We start from the raw sequence: 27,969 nt of genomic DNA on the forward strand, positions 1-27,969 counted from the left end.
ACCGTCACTAATCTTCAATGTGAGTATTTGCATATCTAATTGTTACTGCAAATGCTGCTGGCACTCAGTACAGCTTTAGAGCAGAGCTGTCTCCATCTTTCCCTGTACCAGCCTGGTCCTATCACATTGGCCAGGTTTTCATGGATATGTGATCATCTTCTTCTAGCGTGAGGGCAGGCAGCAAAACTTCAAACTCCACGTGGGTGAGATCTTAGCAGCCAGTGTTACATACTTATTGTCCAGCTAAGGACTCGTATGGACTGATGGGGTTGGGATGTACTGGGTACCAGCTGTCTGTGTGAGTTGAGGAAGTTTCTGCCTTGATTCCCTGTCTTTAACTGAGGACAGTAGTATTATCTGAGGTGGGAGTACCATAAGGATTGACTATTGACTAGCATGTCAAGAAGTGTTACTCATGAGAAGAGTGTTATTACCTGAGCTTCCCTTATGTCACCTTTTCCTGAATGTTGGCAAGGTGTTTGACTGCTGCAGAATTTGTCTTTCCATTCTCAGTTGGTGTAATATCTCCCTCTCCTTCGGTCTCAGTTATTCTCCTTAGTCCCCACCTGCTCCAGGCTGAAGATTCCTAACCATCAGCCTTGTCAGCAAGGTCTTTCCTTCAGGGCTTCCCATTCCAGAGCACTGTATTCCAGCCAGGTCTGTCTCAGACATGGTTTTACAAGCCTTTGGTTTTCATCCTGCTGGGAAGGGCACACGTTTGATCACATTGGGTGCTCTGTACAGGCAAACTCCTGTATCTGGGAACTTTGGTCAGAAGTCTGATGTTCCTGGTTTGGGATTGTCTGTCCCTTGATGCAGATGCCATGGCTTGATCCGCAGCTAACCACATCTACAAACCCAGCTAGATACTGTGGTATCTTTGCTGTGTTTGCAGTGTTCATTACCAATGGTTTGGGCAGCGAGTTTCATATTGGAAGCATTTATTTTCAAACTCCACAGTGTGTTTTCTGAGTGAGGGGGATTGCTTCCTATGTTCCCCAGCACCATGTTTAATTTGCTGTGTTGTTAAGTTTGTCAGTATCTCCAGACTTAACTGTTACAAATATAAAAGCCTTGATACTAATGGCTTTGTGGCTGACAGGTGCTCATTTTCCCTATTATTTGAGATTATTCCTTCTGAATCTCACTGTTATCTCCATTATTGACACACACTATAATTTTCAAAATTGTCCACTATTAGGTCTCTAACTCTGGTTTTTTCCCTTCTTGTCTGTGAACAGCAGTCTTCATGTTCAGTTAAATTTTGGTTTAACCGATTCAACAATTACACAGAGTTTCTTTCAAGCAGTAGCAAGAGAATATTAGTAAAACAAAATGCTCTTTTTTTTGAATATGTGATTTAACTTTGACTCCATATTGCAGAGCTGATGATGTTTTAATGTGTACCCCTTTAATGTAAAAAAATAACTAAAAATGTATTTTAAAATATTAAAGCAATGTTTTAAGCTCTACTGCTTGAAAATATTTCACTCCAGAACACTCCACTGGTTCTGCTGAGGATCCGTTTGATTTGGTACCAAACATTAGCTGTAATATTTAAATGACTCCTATTTTGGCTTTGATTTGGTTTTTTTTATTTGAAAATATTGCAGTGAAATTTATATAAGGGACTTTGTTTGTTATAAAAGATTAAAGTTAATTTATAGTTATTATCTGTCATTAATGCTCACACTGAAAAATTGTTTGTGTTTTTTATTTAATGGGTATGTGTTTCAGTTTATCTCTCCTCAGGATGAGTCATAGCTTGTATTTAAACAAGAAACCAGCATTCTTCTCTTCAGCTGCAATACGTAACTAAAATGATACTCTTTAGTCCTTTAACACGCCTACCAAAAAGCCTGATGTGTAAGCAACACTTGATCATTTTCTGAAAAAAAAACAAGATAAAGTGTGTGACTGAAAGATGAACTTTGCAAGTGTAATATTTTCTCGAAAAGGATAACAAATGAAATTCAGGCTGAAGTTAAATGTTGTGTGTTATACACATAGTGGTGCTAGCTGTTGTCTGTGAACATTTTAGGCACATGCCAGTGTTGGGAGGATGTGGTCAGTGTGGTATTAAGGGAAGACACACAGCTCTGAGGTGGCTTTCTGCTGCTCTGTGAAGTGGCAGTTCTGGTAGACCAACACAGTGGTGGTGTCTGTCAGAAAACTTATGTCTTCTGACAGAAGAAGAAAGAGTTTTGTAGTGCTATTGAAGATGTAAAAAATAAAAGCCGAAAACACCACCAGCATTTTTTTGTATATCATACATTGTTCTATTAGGTTTTGATGATAATTGCTTTGCAATACAGCAGAAGGAAGGAAAACAAAGCTGAGTAATTGGGTAAAGAATGAGTTATTAGGGCGTATTTTTCTTACGGTAACAATAATTCAGTTCAAACAAAAGATAGATCCAGGAAAGGAAGGAGACCTCAGGATCTCTGAAGATCTTGCAGAATTTGTGGCTCTGCAAAAGTACATCATTTAGAAAGAGAAAAGAAGTAGTCTAAAGGAGACAAACTTCTAAACCAAGTTGCTAAGAGTTTGTTTCATGTAAAAGCACAGAGTGAAGTGATGTAACATCCTTTCTCTCTGATATCTTTTGAGAAGATCAGAAGCAAAGAAGACAAGCACACAGCAAGGATCGAGTACTGTGGTTTTTAGCCTGACTCTTACCAGAATCCCCCATCTTCAGTGGTTCCTCACCCATTCTTTCTTTGACGTGAGAGACTATTTGTTGCAGAGTGGCTCTCCAAGGCGGTTTCTCACCCAGAGCTGACTGTTGTGTTTGGTTGCGTATCTGAGGTAGTGCATAAGATAAAGGAAAAACCCTACTGAATGTCAAGGAGAGACCCATGACCTGGGTCAGCTTGCACTGAAACATGGGGGCCTTCTGAGGCTCTGCAGCATTTGCCCTGTTTGGTTCTGTTTCTTTAGAACAAGGGCTTTGAGTGTGTCTTAGGAAAAGCATTTAATGTAGGGCTTTTAAACAGTGCAGACAAGCTGTCTAGGCTGGGAAAGATAGAGGGAAGGGAAATGAAAGTGTAGTGAATCCTTGCTACTTTGAATAGACAAGGATGATTGTGCTTTTGTAGTGCTATATATACTTGCCAAGGCAATCTGATCAGTGTTTGTCTTGAACCAACTAATCAATGTGGTGTTGAGTTCAGTGCTATTTATCAGGAGAGTTGGAACAAGAAACTGATGCAGTAAATTTCATTTGTTCTCTGGAGTGGGCTTTGTTTTCATGCTAACTTCATGTAGCAAACGTTCACAGTACATATTGTTTTCCTCATTAATAAAACTTGGAACCTGTGATGTTCTCTGCAGCAGTCAAACCGTGTCCAGCACAGCTGAGCATGCATCTTTCTTTGACACATCCAAAGGTCAGAACATGCACTGATCCAGCTTGCTCCTTGTGGGAACTGCAGCTAAACCCTCCTGTCTCCAAGGCCAGTGTGGAACAAGAGCTGGAGGTAGTTAGCTGTCTTCAGCCCTGTTGTTTGGATGACAGATTTCAGCTTTCAGCTAAAATTTTCCCGTTTTCAGCTGGGACTAACAATTTTCAACAGAGCTGCAGCATGTTCCTCTGTTTTAGGAGATCTGGATAACTTATTACAGTGCTGTTCATGTTTTTGCTTAACCTGAAGAGGGTGAAGCTGGTGCTTTTTGGAGTCAGGCTGTCAGAGAGCTTTTCTTTCTGGATACATTCAGGCTCAGCTGGTGTTATTTAGTGTCAGTTTGCCTTTTGCTATTTCTTTGCATTGCTCTGAGAACTCACCAGTCACTGGTGTAACGCTGGGGCAGGTCTCTGGCCGACCACCACACTTGCTCATGCAAAGTGCCTCCTTGGGCAGAAGCAGTGTTTTGATTCACTTACAACTGAAAGTCTGCAAAGGCTTTGTTTCACATTGGCTGGGCTGCTGAACATTCTGAACTCTTGAGTACAGCTGCTACAAAGGGACAGTTAGTCTCCATGCCAAGATTTGAAGGAAACAAAATGATCCACATTTTATTGCAAGTCCTTTAGTACTGCTCATATAGGAATTTCTAGTTTCAATATGATTTATTTTTTTTATTCAAAGCAATGCAGTGAAGAATGTATGCATTCCTCTCTTCCTTTCTGCTCCCAGATCTCTGCATCTCCCTTAGGAATCCAATAGCTGTTGAAGAAGGAAGAGGAAAAAGAACAATACTACTATTTTGGATAAACTGTCACAAAGAAAAATGGTTTTGTTTCAAAAATGTCGCACAATAAAATCACTGTTATAAGCCATTTTTCAGAAACAGATATTTATCACAAAGCCCTTCTCAACTACGACATGTTTAGGGGCGCTTTCTGATGTGTTTTTCTCCCATGGTGTAGAAAGAACTGTCAGCACAATCTGCTTGGCCTTGTCATAATGGTCTGATGCTGAGAATCCTTTCATCGTCCTGCCTCCCAGAAGGGAGACTTGTGAGGAAACTCCCATCTTCGAGAGAAACATTCTCTGCAGTCAGGTCTCTGCACCAAATCAGAGGTCACCAGTCTGATTGGGAGTGCATCATTGCCAGCTGTGGTTCCTGAAACTCTTCCCAAACTTGCATCCTCTGATTTCTACTTGGGTGCATTGCCACAATTTTCTTTCAGGCTGAACCCTCTCCAGTTCTGTATATTTATGGCTGTCCTCAAAAAATTACAAAGACTGGGCAAATGCTTTCTGTAATCAGTGAGCTTAGACCTCTGGCCCCAGGTAGGAAGTCAGGCATTCAGCATTCCTGGCTCCATTTTCAGTCATGTCATGGCTCTGTACTTACCATCTCTCTCCTAAATGGATCTCTGGAGACTTTGCAGGTCTGTTTTGTTGGTTTGTTTTTTTTTTTCCAGGGTGCTCTTTGAGGTGCTGAGAGCCAGAAATCCTGATGCAACAACTTTTCTTGCTCAAGTGACTAACATTGCTCGTGGTCCTAAAAGCATTGCTAGATAAAAGCCAGTTGGGAATTTTTGCTGTGGGGAAGATGAGGTAATAGGAATATAATTTTGAGAAAGATCACCTGTTAGCTGCAAATTTCAGGACCTTGTACTCTTGGGGCAGAAGTTGGAGTTGTATGTGTTGATCTACATCTCGTACACGTAGCAATCTAGCCCGTGAAGACTTGTAATAACCAAAGGAAGCAGGATAGGAAATGAAGGAAAGAACCTCTCATTCTCTTTTCTGTATGTGGCCCATTTTTACCAAAGTATCACAGCTTTGAGAACCTCTAACCTTATATTCCAAGGGAGGATGGGAAGAGTGAGATGCCCCCAGGTCTCCTGGTGTGACCTCAGCCGGATCAGAAGCAGAAACATGGACAGATCCGGTGCCTGGATGAAGAAGAGGAGCAGGGAGAAGTTTGTATCGACCTAGTCCTTTGCTTTGTTGATCCACATCTCCAGTCAGTTGCTTGCCTTTTCTCTCCTTCACACAAATTTCCCCTATCCCACTTTCCTTCAAAACTTCATGCTCAGTCCTTGTGTCCCTCTCAGTGTCCTTCTGTCCCCTCAGTGTTGGCTAGGGCCAGGAGGTGCTGCATGACACCTTCTCCCATCAGAAAAGAGAAAAGGGACACGAAGTGGAGGCACATTTGCTGCTATGGGAGTATGGTCTAACTCCTAGTTTTGGGTGCTGTGATGGTAAATGCAAGTGTGTGACAGGTGTTCACAACCTTGTCTGGGAAAGGAGAGAAGGGCTTCATCTTGCAATTGCTGTGGTTCTTACCTGGCTGCGAATGATGCTGGTCACCTTGAGTAGTTTGCATAGCTGTGGGCAAACAGACCTCACAGGTTTCCTCCCAAACAGTGCATGAGAAAACCATAAAACAATTAAATAGGCAATGTGCAACCAAGGGCCAGGAATTCTCTTCACATGAAACCAGTGGATAACATGGACAGGGCTAAGTCAGGACCATGGCAGAACATAGCAGTAGATGGTGTAATCTACGAGCTTTCCTTCTGTCCTCAGGAGTTTAAGTTTGTGTGGAAACACAGATCATGTCTGCCTAGTGCTCTTTGTGGTTGTTCCTTACAGTACCTGTGCAAAATTGGAGTATCTTGTTTTTCAGAGGTGAAAGAGACTTGAGTCTGTTAGAGGCAGGCTGAATCTCATGTAAAGGTTTTGGATTTGTCTGAGTCTGGAGGAATGCAGAGGAATCCTTGCATGAGTCAGGTTTTCAGCCCCATGTTCCGCTAAGAAAGCCTAGGGGCTGTCTTTTGAAGCTACACTTTATGGGTACATTGCTGCCTGAGCATCACTTCCCATTAGCTGTGTAATAAGATTTTGTCCCTCTTGCCTGTTAATTATTTACCTTTGAGAGTACATTCATAGAGAAACATGACTTATTTAAGGAAAAATGAAAAGCTTTTGCGAAGGATGGATGCTTTTTTCTCTTTCTTTTTTTTTCCCCGGGAGTTGAGTCCCTTATAAGACTCAGGCTGAAGAACAGATTGCTGTGAATGGGAAATTTTGCAAATGAGCATGTTCAGCTCACAAAAGGTGAGGCAGGAAAGGGGATGTAGCAGTTCCAGAGTGATCTTGTAACTGTCTGTACAAGGGTTTCTGCACAGGAGGGGCTGAGGGAAAGAAGGAGGATTGGTACAGAAAAGCTTATTCATGAAGCCACCAGTGGAAACAGGATGTGAGTTTGAAATGCAGTGTTACTTTCATAGAAGCAGACTCCGTGCATGGTATCAGCGGGTTCACACATGGTCTGGGCTGATAGCAGTTCCTATGGTAAGGGTGCGGTTTTTATCGTGGTAGGTAGTAAACAGCTGCACAAAATTTAATCATGCTTACAGAGTCAAGTGCAGGCTGCTGTCTCTGAGTTGTCTGGTTGCTGAGCCAGGGTGGAATATCTAAAAGCATCTGAATCATTTAGAAGCACAGCTCTTAATGACTCTCGGATGAATACTTGCTCCTTCACATGTTGCTCCTCTCTAGTTGTCTCTACAGTGCTGTAGTTATGCCGAGTCATTTGGGGAGCAGTGCCAAGGGTTCCTTACTGTCCAGGACAGCAAATAATGCAGAAACAAAAGGAGGGCATTTGATAGACACTGCTCTTCTCATGATTAAGTGTGTTTGTAGTAAAAGGGTAAGGACCCTTCCACGTGGGTGAAGGCTAGCAAAGCCATACAACCATCAGGAGGGATATGTGGAAAGGTGGTTGATGCCAGACTTGATTTTGTTGCTGATTTGTGTATGGGTAGATCTCCCTGTGAGCATCCCAGGAAAGAAAAGGAACAGAACAGGAAGGTTCAGAGGTGAGATCAGCCCTGAGGAGCCCACTGTGGTTGTCACTAGCCTTGAAGAAGAGCCTGGTCAGCCAAGAGTGTTACAGGAAGTGACAACAGGAAGCTGCCAGCATTTCCATGGGCTACTGCAGTGTGTTCCTCTCCACTGTCCTCTCAGAGCTGGATTGTACAGGAGGGATTCCTTTGGCTCTCCCAGGAAGTTCTGGACAATGTGTCCTCCACATTTTCCTCTCAGGAGAGACTTCACAATGCTACTTCAAGATGCAACCTGCTGAACAGTTGGGGTAATTCATTCTAATTCCACGTGGCCAAAGCCCAGCCCTTAGATGGGAATTGTTCTGCTGCTTCTGGAAACTCAGTGAAATTGTTCAAATGAGTCATTCTAAAAGGAGGAGCGGTGCAGCAGGTTTATTGTAGACATCAGAGGCTAAAACAGAGGTTGCTTTGTATCTCCCATGTCTTTTACGTCCACCTATTTGGCCTTGTTCCCTGGGGTGGCTTGAGTTGTGGGTTGCCCAGTCAGATTTTGCCCAGCTGTGTGGGAATCTTCCATACAGCTCAGAAAATACCATTCATTAGCTACACTCCGGTAATGTCAGGAGGCCAAGTGTGGGGCGAGTACGCGTGTTTGCCCAGATGCACAGTTACGTGCAAGCACACACAAAGAGCTTGCAGTTAAAATCTACGTGCCCTTCTCTTTTTAACAGGGGAAGACAGCCCCAGCTGTGTATACAGTTTGGTGTTTCCCTTTGATCTGTGTTTGTTTCCAGTGTTTCTCATAGAGTGGATCCTGGCGCTCCTCAGAGCTGTCTGCCCTTTTCCAAGTTTGCAGCTGTGTAACTGCACACAGTGAGGCTTGCTGGGGTGTAACCGGTTTCAGCAGTTTGGGGTGGGGGGGTTTCTCCTCCCTGCAACCCCTCCTGTTATTTGCTTTGCTCCTGTCCTTTCCTTGCCAATGTGCACTGCAGGGAGCTGTCTCCATTCTGCTAATGGAAACAGTGCCTTGCAGATGCCTCAAAATCCTCCCTTTTACTTTGCCCGCCTGCTCCCACACGCATAGCATTAATGCCCTTTGCCAGCTGCAACTGCCACTCTGGAGCAGATCTTCTGCTCTGTCACCCAGGTCAAACCTCAGAGAGGTTTCCACAGATTTGGCACACTGCCCCTGCAGCTGGCTCAGGCCCTGTACCTAAAGGAGAGCAAGAAACTCTGTTCTTCGGATTTCTGTGGTTTCTAAATTTTTCTGAAGCTGTCAGAGATGGGGCTGAGAGGGACCTGCAGTGCTCGTTTGGACCCCTCACCCCAAGGTAGGAGAAGCTCGATCAAAAGCTTTTCTGGCAGGTGCCAATCTAGCATGGCCTTAAAAGCATTTGACAGCAGGATTGCACAGGGAAGCAGTGCAGCCTATTGCCCTGATTAACTGTGGTTACTGCTATAAAGTTTTGTCTAACGTCTGACTAAGAAGAAAATTATTTCAGCATTGTTCTAGGGAAGAAAAAAAGTCTTCCAAAGCTGAGTGCCTCTGTGAGTGTGAAGGAGAGAGTCCCAAATGCTGAATATAGCAGTCAACTTTCATAGCAAGAATCACTCTGTTAGACCCTCAAACTATGCTGAGGAGTTCTGACTGAGATAGGCAAATGTGGGGAAAAAACCCACTGATCTTTTGTTTTTCCAGTGCATGCGTTTCCCACTTCACCTAACCTAAAGAGCAACTTCTATGCCAAAAAAGGCGGGAAACTATATGGGAACACTTTGTCTCCCATGGGTATTCTACATAATGTGACCCTCTTAGGTACTGCGCAGAGCCTGTTCTCTGTGGTGTGACCTCTTTTAAACTTTTCTTGGCTTGGAAAAGCAGCTTACAGGCTTGGTGTTCACTGGAAAAGCACATATGGGGATACATTTCAGTGAAGGGATTGCAAAAGGAGAGGAGAAGCAAAATCTTGTATCCAGTGTCATATCCTTCAGGAAAATGTGTGAAGGCTCTCTGGAGTCAGGAGTGTCTTTGAGTTGTGTGTTGGAAAGATCTCTGAGAAGAGTACATGTGGTGGGGAAAGAGTGGAATGGGAAGGAATTTGGACTGTGTTGGGCACACTGGAATGATCAGCAGCAGTCAGAGTGGAAAGATGTGGTACACAGCAGGGGACTCCCATAAGCCCTCCAGTCGGGCTCCCAGGTCTGTGCAGACAGCGCTGGCTTGTGCTTTCCCTCAGCCATCCAGGGAAAGCAAATTGCATGAGGTTCTTAAAGGATTTTTTTTTTTTTTCCATTTCAAATGAGATTTTTTTTTTTAATTGTTCTGTTATTTAAAGTGAAAAATATGATTCATCTTGCCAACTCTTGTAATCTTCCCTGCAATTCTGGTGATACTCGGGGCATCCCAGCACCCAGAGTCAAGTGGAGCCCTCCTTAACTAAAACTCAAGCTGTGTTAAACCATGACCCCTCCACAGAGAACCAGTGTATGAGCCAATGTAACCTATGTATTTTAAAAACAGAAAGAAAAAGAAGCATCTTATGTAGGTGTTTATTTGGTTTTTTTAAGTCATGTGATATCTGAGCTACTGTGGTGTATGTTTTTTTTATGGGACCTAAACCATCATCTTTTGGCCACATGGGATTAACGGTAGGACATCAGAAACTAAAGATTTTAAAGAAATAAAAAGTTTTATGACTGCTTGATTGCAGTGTCAACAATACAGCCTTCATCTTGTCTTCCTGGTTATGACTAAACTCCGTTTGAAATTCTGTCTTGAGAATTTCTTGGGACAGAGGTAAGAGAAGACCTCAGATAGATTTTTGCTGCATATACAGAGCAATGAGGAGTTACAGATCCCTTTTGGGAAATGTGGCCATGTTGTACTCTGAGCCTTATTAAGTACCAGAGAAAGCTGGATGAATTGGCTTCCCAAAGAATCCTAATCTCCTGGCTCTTCCCACACCTTTGTCATTGCTGAGCTACATGAGTGCCTGGAAACCAAGAGCAGATATAGCTGTGCAGTACTCCATGAAGGAATTAGGATTAGCTCCATTTTGTGGATGAGTGGTGTGTGCTTCAGTTCCTCGAGGGATTTACCTGGGGTCATGCAAGCTGTCTGTGGACAGGTCTCCTGATTCTCACTTAAAGGTCTTGCCTGCTGCATAACCCTTTCATGCTTGTGGAAATGTTGTCTCCAGTTTACTGCTTTGCTCTTTCTGTAAGTGCCTGCAAGCTCTGCCAGCTCCTGGCTAGCACAGCACTAGGAAAGTCAAAAACTTCGTCCTTCTGGTTTGCAGTTTGGCTCCCATGCTGAGGAAATCCACCACAAACTCTCTCTAGGTGAATTGTCTTTGGAGAAAATCACCTTTTTTGTTGTTTTTTAGCTATGATTTTTAACAGTAGTGTTCTTTGAAACCAACAAAGAGTCATCCCAGGATGGGATGCAACATAGAAAATATCTGATGGTGAAGCAGTAGTGAATCTTGCCTAAATTCATGAGGCCCTGAGAGTGACATAAGCACTACAAAAACGCAAGGAAGGAGGGTGTGACTGTGATTATAAAGTGGTGCTGCTGCAGGTATTTTTGTAAGGTCGTGTGGTTATTTTCTTAATAGTGCTCTGACAGCTGAGCAAATGGAAACCAGTTTCCACCAAACCAGAGGAGTAGGTGTTCCAGCTCCCCTCTCTTTTTCTTTGTCTTTTTAAATTATTTTTCTCTCCAAAACAAGCCATGAACCTTTCTGTGCCTGGTTTGTTCCAAGTGGGGTCCTAACCCTTTTCCTACTGGGAGAATACAGGGTCAGCAAGCGTAAGGCAGCTAATCCTCCTACAAATGTTAGTTTACTCAACTACAGCTGTTCTTGGTTTGGGGGAATCAAATTTGTATCCATTTGTGGCATTGAAGACCCAGACAGGGTCTTCAGGGTCATAATGGTCTTCAGCTGATCAAAAACTCACTAGGTAGAGTGTACTGTGCTTAATATAATGATTTTTTGAGCCCTGTTGAAAGCACTAGAAGTTTTGTAGTGGAGCTGAAAGAAATGGAGCAATTTTCATGTGTTACAGATACATTTTGTCTTGCTTCCAGCTCAGGGAAATTATTTCCAAGTAACCAGCTCCATGCTTTTTCCTTGTTTGAGGTTTGAGCCGTCTTACATCTCTTGGCCTTCACACGCTCCTACAGGAGAGAAAGAGAATATAAGGAAGGTGCCAAGTTAAAGGGAAAGGGCAAGGCAGGGGGTTTGTGTTGTTTTTTCCCCCCTGAAGTTTATATTGTTTTAATTTTCTAGGCAATAAACTTGGCTCCTATTTGGAAGAACTGTATTGAGAAAGAGTTTGTATTAGCACATCATACCAGCTAAACAGAGGCAAGGTGTGTTTTCACACTCTCTGGTGCTTCCTTTCAAAAATACTTTCTTTTCCTGGTACCTCTGTATGTGTGAGATCAGGACATGGCTCACATGACCTGCTGTCAGTGTGCTGGAATCTATGCTCTGTTCAGGCTCCCCTCCTGAGTAATATGTGTAGGTAACTTGAGTTAAAACCGTTTGTCACTTAATGTTGGCTTACTCCTAGCCTCTTGAAATACAGTATTGCTGGTTTTTCTGTGCAAAAATCCATATCCAGTAGGGAAAGTACTGCTAGGATCTCTTAAGTTCTTCTTCCTAGTGCTTTTTTTCCGAACATACATCTAAGAGTGACCTTCACTGGTAATTCATTTTCCCTGGGAAGTTTGAGGTTAAATTTAAAATTATTTTACAAGGTGAAATTACATGCACTGCTTCCTTTGTTCCAGATGTATGCCCTCTAGACCTGAAAGGTGCAGTAGATATTTGATGACTCCTTAAATATTTCTGACAGTGTGAAGAGATATTAGATGAAGAGCACATGCTTTCCTTTTGGCATAAAAGATTTTGTGTAAACAAGTATGCCAAATGGTCACATTCTTAGAATATATTTTTGTTAGGAATTTTCTTCCATGAGGTGAGCTTCAGAAAAATAGATGTATGGGATGGAAAAATTCTTAGTAACTATAACTTACCTGAGTAATTTTAAAAATTATGTTAATGACAAAAATAACTTCTAGTACCAGATCAGAATCTCTCCTTGATATTGACAAATTTCCCACTCAGGATTTTAAAAACAGGAAATATGTTTTCCCAAATAACAAGTTAGTAGCATCCTTTAGTCTTTCAGTGATGTACAGATGTCTGTCTTATAAAGCAAATGCTTGCTTTTTTAAGCTGCTTAATGAAAGTACAAGTTTGAAACCTGACTGTATTTGGAGGGCACCAAAGTCCAAGGTCTCTTTCAGTAGTATTGCAAAGAAACAGAGGCTGTTTGTGTGTACTTTTATTGTTATGACACCCTGGGGACCATGGGTAGCTTTTCCACTGTAGGCAGACCAGTCCCTGGCTACTCTCCAGCTGCCTGCTGGGAAGCTGTCTGCTACCTCGGGTTCTGCCAGGCTCAAGTGCAGGCATGGGCCCTTCAAGGGTCTCTGCAGATCCTTGCTAATTCATCTGTTTTCTGGTGTGTACCATCTTCGATTTCTTCCAGAGAGGCTGGAAGGACCTGGTGGCAGTAGGACTGAGCTGAAGAACTTTCCCATGGCCTGGCAGTTCTAGAGGCCATTAAGAATTATGGAGTGAGAGCATCTCTGCTTCTCAGTGTCTGACTGCAGAAGCCTTGCAGGAGCCCAAACGTCATTTCAAAGGCATGGTGCTTAGCCAGGAAACCTCTGAACAGAATAATCAAGAATAGCTGGAGAGTTTGGAAAATCTTGGCTATCTTTGCTGGTGGCCTAATTCTAGCAGTAAGGCTGAAAATCTGTAGGTTGCAGCAAAGCAGGTTAGTGCCTCCTCTGCAAGGAGGCAGGTTTCTGATGAATGGCACAGCTGCTTTGCAGGCGTGTTGGCAGCATGCAGGAGGATGCTGCACTGACTTGGCGGCTGTGAGCACACTGTGTATCCCTAGAAGGATAATTACAGTGGTATTAGTGAGAACCAGGGCACAGGACACCGCTGGCTATTTAAAGAGCAGGTCTATTTTTAACCACCTTTTAACAAAGATGGAGTTTTTATTAGACTGGGCTTTGTAATTAACCAGCCTAGGCTGCATGTTGATGTTTACAGCTTACTTTGCATGTTCCCTGATAGTCAAATGCAGGATTGTAGCCGTATCCTACAGCCGGGGCAGGAAATTGCAATACCAGCATGGTTGGCAGCACAACTGAAAAGTTGCTGGCAAATGATCTTGTGCAGGAGATACGTACGTGTGGCTGTACCTGCAGCACCTGGGCTGTGTTTTTAAGTCAGAAGGAGAATGTGATGCAGAGAATTTGTGGCCTGCGGTGGCTGTAGGATTTAGCATGTTGTTGTGAGCACAGCTGAGCCTAAAAGGGGTTTAGCTGGTAACATTGTCTTTTGTGCTACAGTAAAATGGAGTTAATTATATTCACCAGGGATTAAAATACTGGTCATTAAAATGACCAAGATCATTAATAGGAGATCCTCAATATTTAAGTCCAGGGGGAAATCTGCTCCAAAGCATCTGTTGCTATTTGACATCTTTTAATATTGCTTGCGAGGAATGGCATAGATGAGCTGGGAGGAGGGAAGAGAAAGTGGCAGACAAGCACTGAGGTCGGTGCTAGATCTGTATGAAAATGAAGGAGTGAGAGAAAATGCCAGGCATTGATTGACTCCATTCCTCTGCTGGGCAGATGGCCACCTATGCTGCTCTCGTCACCTTCTCATTGTGAAGCCCAGGCTGTTGCATTTGATCTTTTTCTACTGAGTTGAAGCAGCCCTGTCTCATCGGTGCCTTTGAAGATCAAAGGATGAGCAGTCATGTTACCGAGCAACTGTGAGTTCACTCTGGAGGAGGCACCTTCCAAAATGGCATAATTTTTATTACTGTGAGCACCAGTATTCAAAAGTTTTTGACATTGTCTTGCCTAGGTTTGGAAGTCATGAGATTACAGATAGTCTCTTTATTTAAATAATTTTTTTATTCATTTAAATGAAGCTTCTGTCTTCTAGCCATATAGTTGAAAGCAGAAAACCTCAAGATGTGCAACAAATAGGATCCAAAGGCCCAGAAGTTGTGTTGTGAATAAAATTAGTTCCGGATACATCACTTCAGCTTCAGAATCCTAGTGTTGCTTTAGTATCATTATTTGGGATCTGCTTGATTTCGGAATTCTGAGTGCAGTCACGGGAACCTGTTTCAATGTCTATGCATTTGGCAACTGTATACTTGTTCCAAAGAGCTTCCAGTCCAGGAGACCGTCAGAGGAGAGGACAGAGACAAAGCCTAGACAGGCTGAAGGATGGCAGCTAGTGATAGCAGAGCAGAGCAAACAGTGCTGTCAGAGAACAGAGTGAACTGGAAGGTGATAGACTCAGTGTGAGATGAGAGCAATCCTGCTCCCTGAAGTGCCCTCTAAGATGAGGGTGGGACTGCCAAGTTTTCAGAAGTGTCCTGTTCACAGCTGTGTCTGCAGTGCTGTGACTTTGAATTGTGGAAGTGGATGCTCTCTCATGTGTCCATGTAACTCAAAACGTATGTAGGCCACCCTGCACCCACTGAACAGTGTGATTTGCACTTAACATCTGCACAGTGTGGACAGACTGATCAGCCACATATACAGCCACAGATACAGCTAAAACTGTCAGTTACCACTCCAGACTGCAGCCCAGGAGACACCTGTCCTGCAGGAAATCCAAATCTTTCAGCCAGTTCCCCTATATTTCACCAAAGGATTGGAGGCTGCCTGATTTTCCCTCCCTCCATCCCTCTCTTTGGCTTTTTGATTTTTGAAAACCTTGAAGTAATTAATTTGCCTTCAAAATCATAACAGGAGAGCCCTCTCAGCAATGCTCAGTTTTATACTCAGAAGGATCCCAGGAAACGCAGAGATTTTGACAGCTGTGTGATGTGGAGAGAGCCTGTCTTTCTCCAGACTGCAGTAGTAGGCTGGAAAGATCCACATTGGAATGGACCAGTGGTGGCAACACATCACTTGGCACAAGGTTTGTTGGTCTTGCAGCTTCTGTTTGCCAAGAACCTGAAGCTCTTCCAAAGTTGACATCAGTGATGAGTCTCCCCATCTAGAAGAGTTGGGAGTAGAGGTAATTTCTGTGTGTCTGTAAGGTGCACTTGGCCATATGCTCACGCTGCAGTGCAAGGCCACGCAGGGCTCAGGGCAGGGTTTGTTGACGGCCTCCTTCAAAGTGTACAGTGGAGAGTGTGGGCAGTACATTTTCAGGTGAAACCCTTGCTTTATGCTTACCTTAAGGCTTGCAGCTTCTGTTACAGATGGGGAGAAGGGTTTGTGTGCCCCAAAACTGGCCATTTTTTCCTAAGTGTTTCAGTTGTTTGGTAAGATGCTCTCTTTCCCAGTGTACCTAGTTTTGGTTTTGTTGCTGAGGTGGCCTTTGGACAAAACACTGTAGTTGAGAAGTACATCAGTACATTGCTGTTTTCTTATGCAGTGTGCCACCCCTTATCTGCCTGGTACATGGCTTGTCACCAGGCTTGTCACCAGGATTTATGTGACTTTGAAAAACTGCATTGCCTTGGGGTTGGGGTGTTTTTAATATTTCTATTATTGTTCTTACCATTGTTAGGTCATAGATCTCATCATTTGTGGTTTGTTTTTCCTTTGCCCTTGACTTGAGAATTCAGTTGAGTGCATGTTCATCTCTAACTTTTGCAGACAGACCTGACATGGTTAAGATGAGGCTGAAAATGTTGCCCATAGAACTTTTTTGTTCCTTTAAATTCCTATTTATAGTATGTTGTCAGGTCTTTTTATTGCCGGTCTTAAATTTTCATTTCTTTGTTTATTTTAAATGGTAGCTCTTTACATTTAAAAATCTAAATAGATGAATGATTTTTTCAATTAATTTTCATGGCACATTTTATTAGCATTTGGAATACAAATACTCCTACATGCCAGGGAGCCATCGGTAGAAATTGACTGGAAACAGTCAGATGAGCAAGTCTCCTCTTCCAACTGGGAGCAAACGCAGGAAAATAATCATGAGAAGAGACCAGATTTAAAATCCAAAAGCGGGGCTTGTTGTGAGTGATTTCACAGCTCAGGTGGAGAATATTAGCTTTTAGCTGTGTATTTGTGAGTCAGATTTCCTTCTGAAGCACGTGTCGGTGGTGCCCTGTGGAGTCGGGCTGAGCGGGTGTGAGTGTGTTTATTGCAGGCTGGCCGGGCGCCGCCGCAGCATCACTGCGTGGCCGGAGGGCTCGCGGCTGTTGCATAACGAGCTGCAGCACAGGCAGCGGGGGCTCAGCCCGCTCCTGCCGCCTCCAGCCCGCAGACAGGTGCTTGCAAAAACCTCTTCCCTCACTGGAGACAAGCGCTCAGTAGAGCAGGGAGCACATACCTCGCAGAAAGGGCTGGGCTGGGGGTCAGGGACAAGAGTAAGGAAAAAACGTCTCGTCGTGTGATGGCTGTTGGAGATAAGCAGCCTCTGACCTGTGAATTGCTTTTAGAAGGAAACCGTATTTTCCCTGCCCTGTGGTTTTTGCATGTGTTTCTCATTACTTTTTTCTCAAAATCTTTCTCATACAGTGAATTATTGATGTGGGGTCACATGCATTTCTCCAGGAATTGCTTTCTTTAACCAGTGATCCCTCCTGAATTTTTTAGGCAATCTGTTAGGCTCTGAAATCCAAACAAAGTTGGTGGTTTCCAATTTCAGGGTTAAATTAGATTCAACTTTGAAAAGGCTTAGAGGGAAGAGGAGACATATGATAATGTCCTTCTCCATGTTAGGATTTTCCTTCTTCTGGTTCTTTTGGTGCTTCTTTTGTTTTGGTTCTATTTTTTTTTAAATCTCCCAGAGATCAAGTGTCTGATTTAGCCTCAGTGGAACTTGAGCATATTCCTAATGTTGAGCACATGCTTAAATCCACTGTTGAATTCAAGCCCTATAGACCTGGAGGCATAGTACAAAAATATCTGGGAAATGCTTTTCTCTTCCCTCAGATGCTCCCTTCTTTCAACATACAAAATTAAGAATTCAGCATTTTGAACTGCCGCTGGAGGCGAGTTGGTCATTTCCTGCTGGGAGGGAGGCTTGATCTTTTAAAGATGGGAAGAGAGTGTGTGTGTGTGTGTGTGTGTGTGTGTCTGTGCATGTGTGTGTTTTGCAGATGTTCAGGCCTTGATTCAGCAAAGTCTCTCAGCAGTGTCTGACGAGGGGATAGTGCTGAGTCTGGTAAACCTGCTGCTCCAGAGCTGAATGTGTGCGTGTGTTGCCTGACTCCTCAGCAGAGAAAGTTTCTTTTCTCAGTTTCCATTGCTTCTGCCCATGGTGGAAGTTGGCAAGAACCCCACACAAATCCCAAACCACTTCTAGCAAAGAAGCCGCTGTCTCTCTGGCAATGTTAACATTCAGGGATAGCTCGTGTCTTCAGCCATTTCTGCAGCATTGACCAGAGGAGGATGGAGCAGGTGGTGGGGGTCACCTGCTTGTCAGGGGGTGCTCAGGGGCTTGCTGAGCCCACCAGGGCCCAGGAGGGGAAACTGCCAGTGGCCTTACAGCCCTGGGCTTGCCTTTGCAGGGACCCCCTCGGGCATTTGGAGGTGGGTAGGTTTCGAGCCCCTGTGTAGCCACTTTGTGACCAGCAGAGACAAGGCTTGGAGCTGCCAGCACAGGTCCCTCATCTCTCTGGGGACTTTCCAGGCAGGGAGGAAGCTGGTGGCTTTGTGCCCAGCTTGCTGTGGTGCAGAGTGTTGTGCTAGGTTGATTCCTACCCAGACTCCTCAAAAGTATACTCAGGGGTGTGGGGGAAGGAAACAGGGACTTTTTTTTGTACCCACGCCTTTTTCTGCAGTGCAGTTTTGATTCAGGCAAAAGAGAGCCCAGTTCCTGCAGTGGGATTTGCATGTGTGTTGTACACTGAGACAGCTGAAGCTATGAGCAAAAAGCACGCATAAATAAAGGCTTCCTCCCTGTGCTTTATATAATCAGAGTGGGTGATGTCATTGGGAGCTGGAGAGGAGAGCAGGCTGTGAAATTACAGCCCTCTGCAGCCAGGCAGAGCCGAGTGCAAGGGGGGGCTGCGCAGAGCAAGAGCCAGGCTCCCCTCTGATAGAGGCTCAGGACAGAGGACCTTGGAGAGGAGCTGGGGGTAGAAGTAGATAATCCAAATACAGTCAGATAATCCAAGTACAATCAGAAGCTCTTGCACAGGCACAAAGGGAAAGCAGTGGGCAGCAGTGGGTCTGCCATTTCAAGGGCCTGCACTCCCTTCCTCCACATGCAGCCATCTACAGCTTGTTGTGGATCAGCTGGCAGGGCTATGGGGCTGCTGGGCTTTTTCATCTTCTTCTGCTTCAGTCCCCTGGCCCATTGCAGCTCCTGGCAGAGAAGAGAGGGCATCCTTGCCCTGCTTGCCTTCCACATCCCAGAGGAACCTGCTTCTAGTCTCGTGGCCCCAGGGGAGACACAGGGGAGGAAGCAGAAGCAGCAGAGGGGCTCTGTCCTAGCCAGAGTGGCCAGGTGAAACAAGATAAAAGGTGATACTCAGCTCTTTGGGACAGGGCTTGTGTTTGGCTCTGGGTTTCTGAAACCTCTCAGGTGTTTTGCTCTTTTTTTGGCCATCGCGATGCCCCCAACATGGGAATCTCAAACAGGAGTTTTCCCTCTCATCAAGCTGAGCAGGAAGAGGGGAGCAGGCTGATCCCTTGGGAAGGTAGAGAGCCCCCTTCTTTCAAGTCCTTCACAGATTTCTTCTTCAGCACATCAAACACCTAAGCATCCTGCTTAGGATGCTGCTGTGAGAGCCTGATTTTCTCCCACTTAGGCAGGAGGAGGGGCTCCAGCTTCTCCCATCTCTCCTGCAGCTAGTATGCAAAAGCTTTGGCCTCTGCTGAAACTGGAATTCTCCTTCTGTCATCCTCTGTCTTCCTCAGGATCAAGGCAGCGAGAGGCAGCAGCCCTTTGCACCAAGCCCGCCTTGTTTCTCTGTTATATAACAATATGGGCTTTTAGACTTGTTTTTCCAGATATTGGCAGATGCGTCAAATATTGGCATAATCCAGTGGTTTACATGGAAAGCCGTCTGGCTCTGTCTGGAGGCTGCACAATGCTGGTATTTTCATTGAATGCAAGAGCCTGCAGCATTGTCAAAGCCACATTGCAACAGAGTCCAGGTAAACAAGGAGAAAAGACACTCACATCATGGCCTGACCTGTGGAATTACAGCTGCCCAGGGGCAGCTCCAGGACTTGATAAGAAAGATTAATGGCTTTGAAATTGCTTTCTCTCTGAAATGGTCTTTTAGCTAAGTCTTCTGTGATGCTTTTCAAAGAATCACAAAATCATTTAGGTTGGAAAAGACTTTCAAGACCAACGAGTTCAACCTTTGACCGATCACCACTTTGTCAGCTAGACCATAGCCCTCCATGCCACATCCAGTCCTGTGAGCAATGACTCCATCTCCTCCCAGGGTTCTGGAGTTCTATTTCTGATACACCCATCAATGTGTCACACCTGCAGTGTGTGCTCTGTGGTTTAAGAACCCATCATGGTCCACTGGGGCTGTTGGAAGTTAAGAGAGGTCAAGGACTGTGATCGAGTTAGATTTTAAAAATTAAAAGGTAAGGAAGGTATTGAATGCTGCAGAGGGGAAACAGCTGGGGAAGTTGTTCAGTTTGAATCTCTCTGAAGGAAAGCAACATGCTCACATGCCAGGACAGTTTGCGGGCTTGGTTGCTCCTTCGTATCCCAGTGTGGCTCAGCTTGGAGTGCAAAGTAGGGGAAAATTCAGCGACAGCACCGAAGTGATGGCTTTGGTCAAACCTCTTCCAAACCTGCCTTGGCTCAGCCAACACAACCTGCCCCTGCAGTGTGCTTGCAGCTCGAGCCCTGCTATGTGCCATTGTGAGCTTATCAGCTCATACTGCACTCGTGTCCAGGGCAGGTGGCCCCTCCTGATGCCTGGTGTGCTGGCACAGGCCATCACCCCCGCTGCAGGCCACGGTCTTTGGCCAGTGGCCAGGAGAGCCACAGGCAGGAGTGGCTTCTCTGAGAATGGTCTGCATGAGCCTGGGACAAGCAGTAACCTTCACTCTACTGTGGTCCAGGGGCACAACAGGAAGGTTTTCAAGTGTCCAGGGATTTATTACATGACTGGACCTTTGCCTGTAGCTTTCAGATGCTTAACAGGGTTGATCTTGTTCAGTCTGCACATAACCCAGCTTTTGACGTGGCAGATCAGTGCCACCCTTTTAATCGCTGTCTCAGCAATCCAGCCAGTGCTTGCTCCTGTCCGAAGCTGATCACTGGTTCCAGGAATTGCAGTTCCTGATGCAACACCCTCCCAGTTCCTGGTAAAACACAGTGCTGAGAATCAGCCCAAAGCTCAGGCTGCAGGTGTATTGTCCATTTCTCTCTGCATTCAGGAGTGGACTGTGGTACCTTTGCCACTGGTTAGATGTTGATAGCCCAAACTTTTTTCCTGTTGCACATATAATTCTGTTTTCACAGTGGACTGGGAGCTGCCTCCCGGTCTTTGGTACCTGCCCATGGCAGATGCTATGCAGCAGTCTGCTGTTAGGTGGAGCCCCCAGATCTGAGCTCTGCTCAAGCTGTGTTTTTAACTTGGGCTGATCCGTAGGTGAAGTGCGTGGCTGGAGACTGTACTTGTGCTGTGAGGAGACACATGCTGCTCTGTGCTGCAGCTTGATGGCTGTGCTCTGACAGCTCTGACTCGGTGACTTGCCAGTGTGGCCATTCAGGAAGTCTGTGGCATATCCAAAAATGGGTTTCAAACCCCAGGATGTCTTTGGCCACAAGATCCTGCTCCTCTTCATTTCTGTGCAAGAAGTCAGTGTCCAGTCTCCCAAGGGATGACATGAACTGTAGTGCCAGTGTGAACCAGCAGTACTTTTTCATTGTTTGCCCTATGGGTCATCGTGGGACACAGGGCAAACACCTGTAGTGGGTACACACTCCTGACCAAGCTTTGTGTTGGAAATTGGCTTCCAGGTAGAAAAAAATCCCCACATGTCAGCCATATGGGTTTAATGACAGTGGGGTTTGCCCTAGAGCAAGCTGAGAAGTAAAAGATGAGATTGATGTGATTACTGTTCTTTCAGTTTGATTTTTGGATTATGATTTCCCTTTCCCCACCCCTCTATTTGTTCATGTTTAATGGAAAACATGTTTTCTTCAAGGCCCTTGCTGGTCATATGCAGCCCTGTGACTGTTATTGAGACAGAATGATGGACCCTTCGTAAAGAGATTTATGGGAGAAACTGTGAGGAGCTCACAGCTACAGCACGGCCAGTGAACACTCCCCTGTGCTGACAGTTCATCAGCAAAACCCCTGACCCTTCCACCCTTAATCATCCTTGCTTGTCACTGACATAATTGCCTGATTACAGACTCCTCTCCCCCACCCCTTTCAAACTGGGTGCAATAGTGCATTTGAAAAACAAATGAAAATGAACTGTCCATGCTCTTTTTTTTCTTTCTTTTTTTTTTTTTTTTTCCCCTGCATTGAGGTAGATCAGGCTAAGATTCAGTTTCTTTGTGCATGAGCAGGGGCTGGGATAGGCTTTCAGGACTCTTTTGCACTGGCATTTCTTGCATGTGAATGGTAAAGCTGATGTCATTGTGTTATTGATTGGGATGACAACTTTGGACATAAATCATTAATGTCTGGGAAAGAGAGAGGGAGGGGATAAAGGCAACCCACACTCGATAGTTTTCCATAAATCTGCTGTTCCTCTCTGCATACATGATCCAGAGGAGGAGACAGTGGGAACAGTTTTCCTCTGCAACCTGAGGATGATATGCTTTGCCGCTGCTGCCTAAACCATCTACCCCAGAACATGTTGTCATATTCTGCAGAAAGTTGTTCATATCACCAGCAATGGTGTTGTGCTGGAGCCTGTCTTTGTAGATGTAAGCCAAGGTCAGAAGTCTGCCCGGGGGAAGGTCTTGGGTTCTCTCATTCCCACAGACCTTGCACCTCTAGCAGCATTTCAGACCTGGGCCTAGAAAGGAGTAAGAGTGCAGTTCTTGGGAACTACCATCCCTCTCGCTCCTTTAATTGCCAGCAGGGATTGTTACAGTGTTTTGAACTGACCATTTTTCTCATTGATGATCTTAATTTCACACAAAAAGAAGGTGTTCAGGTCAATTCATAGCAAATGTCCCTGAGCCAGCAATGAACAAGCGTGCAGGGGGTAGCAGTAATTCAAAACTGCTTTCACAAAAGTTCTTCTCAGCAAAACAGGCAGCAAATAGCTCAGAGAGTGGAAACCCATGAGATGCTTGTACCATTTTCCTGTGTGCCTTTGCCCCGCCACAAAGTTCATCCAGATGAGTCAGATTATCAGTTCAGACAGCAACAAAATAAACAGTGTCTGTCAGAGGTTAGCAATAATGCAAGTATTGGTGAACAGCTGATATTTGAAGTGTAAATAGTTTAGTGGCAGTCTCTACTGGTACCTGAGGGGAATCTTGTGGTGCGTGGAAACAGGGAAACCTGAAAACTGCCTTGTAGGGGGGCAGTAGTGAAAGAAATGACATTCCCTTGCAGAAAGCATGGCTCTGATCCTGCTGTTCTCCCCTTGCAGCCGAGCTCACCTCCGCCTGTGTCTAGAACGCTTAAAAGTTCTGATACCACTCGGACCAGACTGCACCCGGCACACCACGCTTGGGCTGCTTAACAAAGCCAAAGCACATATCAAGGTAAGAGCTGCTTTTCCCTGCTGCTTTCTGCGTGGGCTCTTAGAAGTGCAGTGCAATTGCTCATCCTTGCTGCCTAGGGCTAGCTCTGTTGAAGGAAAGGTGACACTGTTAATAAATAAATAAATAAATAGAGAGAGCAAGCGAGCCTTGCCCCCTTGGTTAACCATTTATCATTGCTACAAGCCACGTTGTTGGAAGAGTCCATAATGCACTCCTTAACTACAAAAATGATGATTGAAGAGCAAGGATTTTGTTCTCTACTGTGATCGTTTGTTGACAGCTGCATCTCTTTAAAGAAAAACATACCTATTGTTGAATGACTGCATTTTGATGGGAAATGCAGCTTTTTTTCTGGTGTGCTAGTGAGTTTCCACTGCCGAAGCATTAGCACAAACCACAAGAGTGTGAGACAGGTTTGGCTTGCTGGAGTTCCATGTGTGAACCTTCCAGGTAGCCCAGAGCTCTTCTAGCTGCACTTTTTGCGAAGTGAGAAGTGAAAAGAAAATGCAGCATTGTCAGTATCTGGGAGAGGCCAAAGTATTTTGTTGCAGATCGGGATATAGAGAGGGAAGATGGGTGATGAGGGAGGAAAAGTGCTGCCAAAGGGACAGAGTTAGCCTGAAATGACTCGTCCTTATGCAATGTGCTTGTCGTAGTAAACAAAGAACAGTGCCCTGGTAGATTTCCCAGCTGTGATCAAAGAAATCTGTAGTAGGTTATGTAAATCACTCATTGAATAGAAAACTGTTTCTGAGAAATCCTTCTAAACCATGCAGTAAGCAACACAGAACTCCCAGGGCACGTTTTTATGTTGGAGCAGCTCATAACAAACCCTGGAGTGGTTTGGTTCGGGGGATTGAGGCCCCTGCGTGGGCAGAGGTGGTAATGCAGGTGTCCGATCCTGGATGGAATGACCCACAAACTGCTGCAATTCACAGCGTTTCCCCTGGAGAGGCTCAGTCCTCAGAGACTCTTTGTACTAATGGGTATGATTTATCAGAATCTGAGAAGTGGAAATATGTGGGGAGATGGCATTGTGCTTGGAGACTGCAAGGCAGCTTGGTTCAGGGCACTGGCAGCTTGAATCCTTCTGGGACTGGGAAGGTCTAAGCAAAGCAGGTGGGAGGGCAGTGGAGGTGGGAGGGAAGGAGAAAAGGATGAAACTAATTATTGAGTTATATTTGATCGTGTCAGAAACTTGAAGAGGCTGAGAGGAGAAGCCAACACCAGCTTGAGAACCTGGAACGAGAACAAAGATTCCTAAAGAGAAGACTGGAACAACTACAGGGTCCTCAGGAGATAGAGCGAATACGAATGGACAGCATTGGATCTACCATTTCCTCGGATCACTCGGACTCGGAGCGAGGTGGGTGTTGCTGAACCAGCATGGAGTTGCCAGGACTCTGAAGTGAGAACATGACATTCATCCATTTCTTATCTCTCAGTTTCTCCTTCTCATGGCCTTTTGATGTTTAGGTTGCTGATTCACCTCACACACAAGCACATACACACACATACATATGGAGAGTTTAGTATTTTGCATGAGTTCTAAGTCTGGAAGAATTGTTGTTGCTGTCAGCTTGAGCTGATTTCTGTGGCATTGAAAGTGATGGTAAAGCTGAGATACCCATTGTGCTTTTTGATCTACTGAATCTCTTAGCAACACAAAAAGAAAAATGTAAGAAGATACTAATGGGACTGGAATGGATCCTTCACATACCTACCCCCCTACTCCCCCTACCTTTTTGCCCCCAAACTTCCCATTAGAGTTCCTCTCCTAAGTCAAAACCAGCTAGAGATATCTGAATGGCTAACTGAATTAAGATAACTTCCTTTTTAAAAATATCCCTGCAGTGGAGAGAGCATTAGGCACAATAGATGGTTTGATATTTACTGACAGACCAGAAGATGCTGCATAGTTTGGGTGTGAGTCTGTAGTTTAAAGCAAAAATCCTTTGGAAAATTCCTGAACAATATGGGAACCAAGATACCTGGTTAATTAGATCTTTGCTTTTTAAGTCTTTCTTAAAAACAAGATGTCTGTTCCAAAATCCACTGACTATGTGTGAGAGTAACCCAGATTCCCATGGTAATGCATTGTAATTATATGTGGTCCTAGCTTTAGCAATATAGTGTCAAGCAAGTAGCATGTATTGGAGTAACTTCATGCTCCATTTTCTTTCTTGCACTCAATTTTATCTGTTTCTTCTTTTTTTCTAACACTGGGGTATTAGAGGTCCAAAGACAGAGGTAGTGGGACAAGCGCAGTGTGTGGGGTGGCTCACCTATGCTGATGGTGTGGCTGGCATGTAGAGGAATCAAACCCCTTTGCCAAATCCCTGCAAAAAACTCCAAGCTGGTATCTGTTCTTTTTATAAATCCTGACCACAGCCCATCCCGTTCAGGGGGAACACTGAAAGTCTTCCTGCCAGATGGCTGCCTCATTTCCTGTGTTGGGGGAGTCCCAGGAGCTCACTGGCATGAAGGGGATAGTTGGGTGTGTGGTGCTAACCTGTGTACATTTCTCTCGTTTTCCTTTCTAGAAGAGATTGAAGTGGACGTTGAAAGCACAGAGTTCTCCCATGGAGAAGTGGACAATATCAGCACAACCAGCATCAGTGACATTGATGATCACAGCAGCTTGCAGAGTATTGGGAGTGACGAGGGTTACTCCAGCGCCAGTGTCAAGCTCTCATTTGCTTCCTAGAACCAAGTGAGACAACAGTGCAGGGTGAACGATTTCACTGGGGTGATCAAACTGGGTCCTAGATGCCAGTATCCTCTTTCAGAATTGACATATTGACAGCTAGGCCTGGAGAGACCTGTATATAAAGCTTTTTGGGTAAAAGGAAGCCTCCCCAGAAACCCATATTTGTTCATTTGGTCATGTTACCAATCCCAATTTCTGCTGGCAAGAAGTTAGACCAAGCACTAGTCCCTTTGAAGTCAATGAAATCCGTTTGTTTCTGTGGGACCTGGATCTAGACCTTAGTGATGAAACATTTTGTTTTGAATTTATTTGAAATTGTTTGAAAGAGGATATTAGAGACTCATCCCTCTCTTTCTGTCATGAGATCTGAGAAATGTCAAAATTTCTTACACTGCTTTCAGGTTGAACAACCTAATTTAGGCCCTTCTGAAGAGCTTTTGTGGTCCTAAAAGGACTGTATCCTACAATTTATCACAATCTAATGCTGTCATAATGTACTAGGAAATCTAAGAAGGCTTACGTAGCCTAGGAATAACAGTGACCATAATGATTAAGGTCTCATTCTGTGCCCAGAGGGAGAGGGGCAGTGAAGAGAGATGTTCAGGGGAGAACACCATTCAACTCAGCTTTCTGTTGGACATCATTTAAACAGTGAGTACCTCTGAAGCGTGGCTAAAGCGAGGTACACACCTGTAATCTACCAGCACAGGGTGGGCTGTCACGCCTGGGGCTGTGCCAGCGCCAGCAGGTCCCCGGTAGATGTGTGCCCCTCGCAGGCACACGGCCAGCTGAGGGCAGAACGAAACCAGCACTCGAGAGGTGACACACCAGACAGTCATGCCCAGATACTGAGCCACTATGACCTTTTTATTTGAAGCGATTTTTTGATAAACATTTGTAAATGTGTTGGGAGGGAAAACACCCCAAGTCTGTTGCGTCTTTTTAGAGCTTGTCCATATGAAACCTTAGATGTCTTTTATATGAATTTATGCCATGAAAAGATCTCTGTTTTGATGAAGCACTTGACCCAATGAAATGCAAAGATGCTTTTTTTGCCATGCACACAATGGATGAAGGCTGTGCTAGCTGGAAGAGGCCAGATTTGGTGGGGGTTTCTTCAGTTTTCTTTTTAGAATCATTCCCTTTGCTGACTTTTGAAGTTCCAGTCCAGTAGTTAACCTAGTTAAGCTCAGCACGTCTCTCATGTTAATGTAACGTTTTGACTGCACGTCCTGTTCCCAAGGGCCTTGCCATCTTATCTGTGCAGGTGCTGTTAAGAGCTGTTATAGCGAATGTTTTCTAATTTTCTCCAAGACAAGCATTCTAACCTGCACTTTGAGGGCTTTGCTTTTTTATTTTTGTCTTTTTAATGGCCAGGATTATTTTGTTTTCCAAGTTTTAAAAACCTTAATAGAGTCTTCACCTATGGCATTGTTTGGAACTTTGTATATCCTTAAGTAATTTAATTACCCCTCATTACTAAGAAAAAAAAGAGGAAAAAAATGCTTTATAAAATTCATAACTTATTGCTGATTTGAATGGGTTGTTAATTTCAGTCCTTTAGATTTTATTTTATTGTTTTAGATAGGGTTGGGTAAAAAGAGGTAAAATAAAGTAAAAAAATAAAGACAACCATATTTAGCAGTGCAGTGGAATTGTGTTTAAATGTTAGCATATGGTCCCCATTAAAGTAGCACTTTAACGCCATTAAACATTTCTGTATCTGAAATGAGTTGTGTTCTTCCATCTTGGTCATTCCTGTCACTTCAGCCAACTGTTGTTCTTCTTGTGCCCTTCGGTCCTGCGGTGACATCCTGAGCAAGTCTCACATAGACTTTTGCACTGTGATAAGTTGCCTGTGTTTAAATACTCTGATGTTTCCCCCACTCTCCAAAATGGGCCACTCCCTGTGAGAGGCACAACACACATGCTTGAGTAGAGAAATAATCTTTCCTTGGATGTAATGAATGATTTCTCTTCAGTTTGGGTTTTTTAAAATTAATTTGCTTACTAAGTTTGCATCTGGTTGCGGTTGTTAAATGTGTTTTCACTTGTGTGCATATAATCCAATGGCTCAGTCCATCTGTTGTTCTTTCTGGGAAGTTACCTGGCAGGAGCAGGAGTCTGCCACACAGTGAATTAGGTTCTAGGTTAACAAATGGAGCCCAAGGGCTTTGAAAGAAGAAATGCTGCTTGGATTTATATTTGGGACCATATAATCTCTGGATGATACAAGGCTTGGAACAGTCTGTAGAGTGGTGAAAAGTAGGAAACTT

The 27,969-nt window shown here is 44.4% G+C and overlaps 1 protein-coding gene across 2 annotated transcripts in view; it reads left to right on the forward strand.

Moving 5' to 3' along the window:
• The window catches only part of MXI1 (MAX interactor 1, dimerization protein), a 55,934-nt gene extending 28,512 nt beyond the window's left edge, over positions 1 to 27,422 (forward strand). For both annotated transcript variants that reach the window (XM_042019292.1, XM_042019293.1), the window contains exons 4-6: positions 22,869 to 22,983; positions 24,178 to 24,349; positions 25,527 to 27,422. In XM_042019292.1, coding sequence (XP_041875226.1) covers positions 22,869 to 22,983; positions 24,178 to 24,349; positions 25,527 to 25,690 — 451 coding nt within the window. In that variant the 3' untranslated portion in view covers positions 25,691 to 27,422. The remainder of the gene's footprint in view (positions 1 to 22,868; positions 22,984 to 24,177; positions 24,350 to 25,526) is intronic.
• Positions 27,423 to 27,969: the final 547 nt, after the last annotated feature.

This window comes from Corvus kubaryi, unplaced genomic scaffold (genome assembly GCF_017639235.1).
Source record: "Corvus kubaryi isolate FWS band 111438036 unplaced genomic scaffold, C.kubaryi_AGA036_p1.0 138, whole genome shotgun sequence".
NCBI classification, from domain to species: Eukaryota; Metazoa; Chordata; class Aves; order Passeriformes; family Corvidae; genus Corvus; species Corvus kubaryi.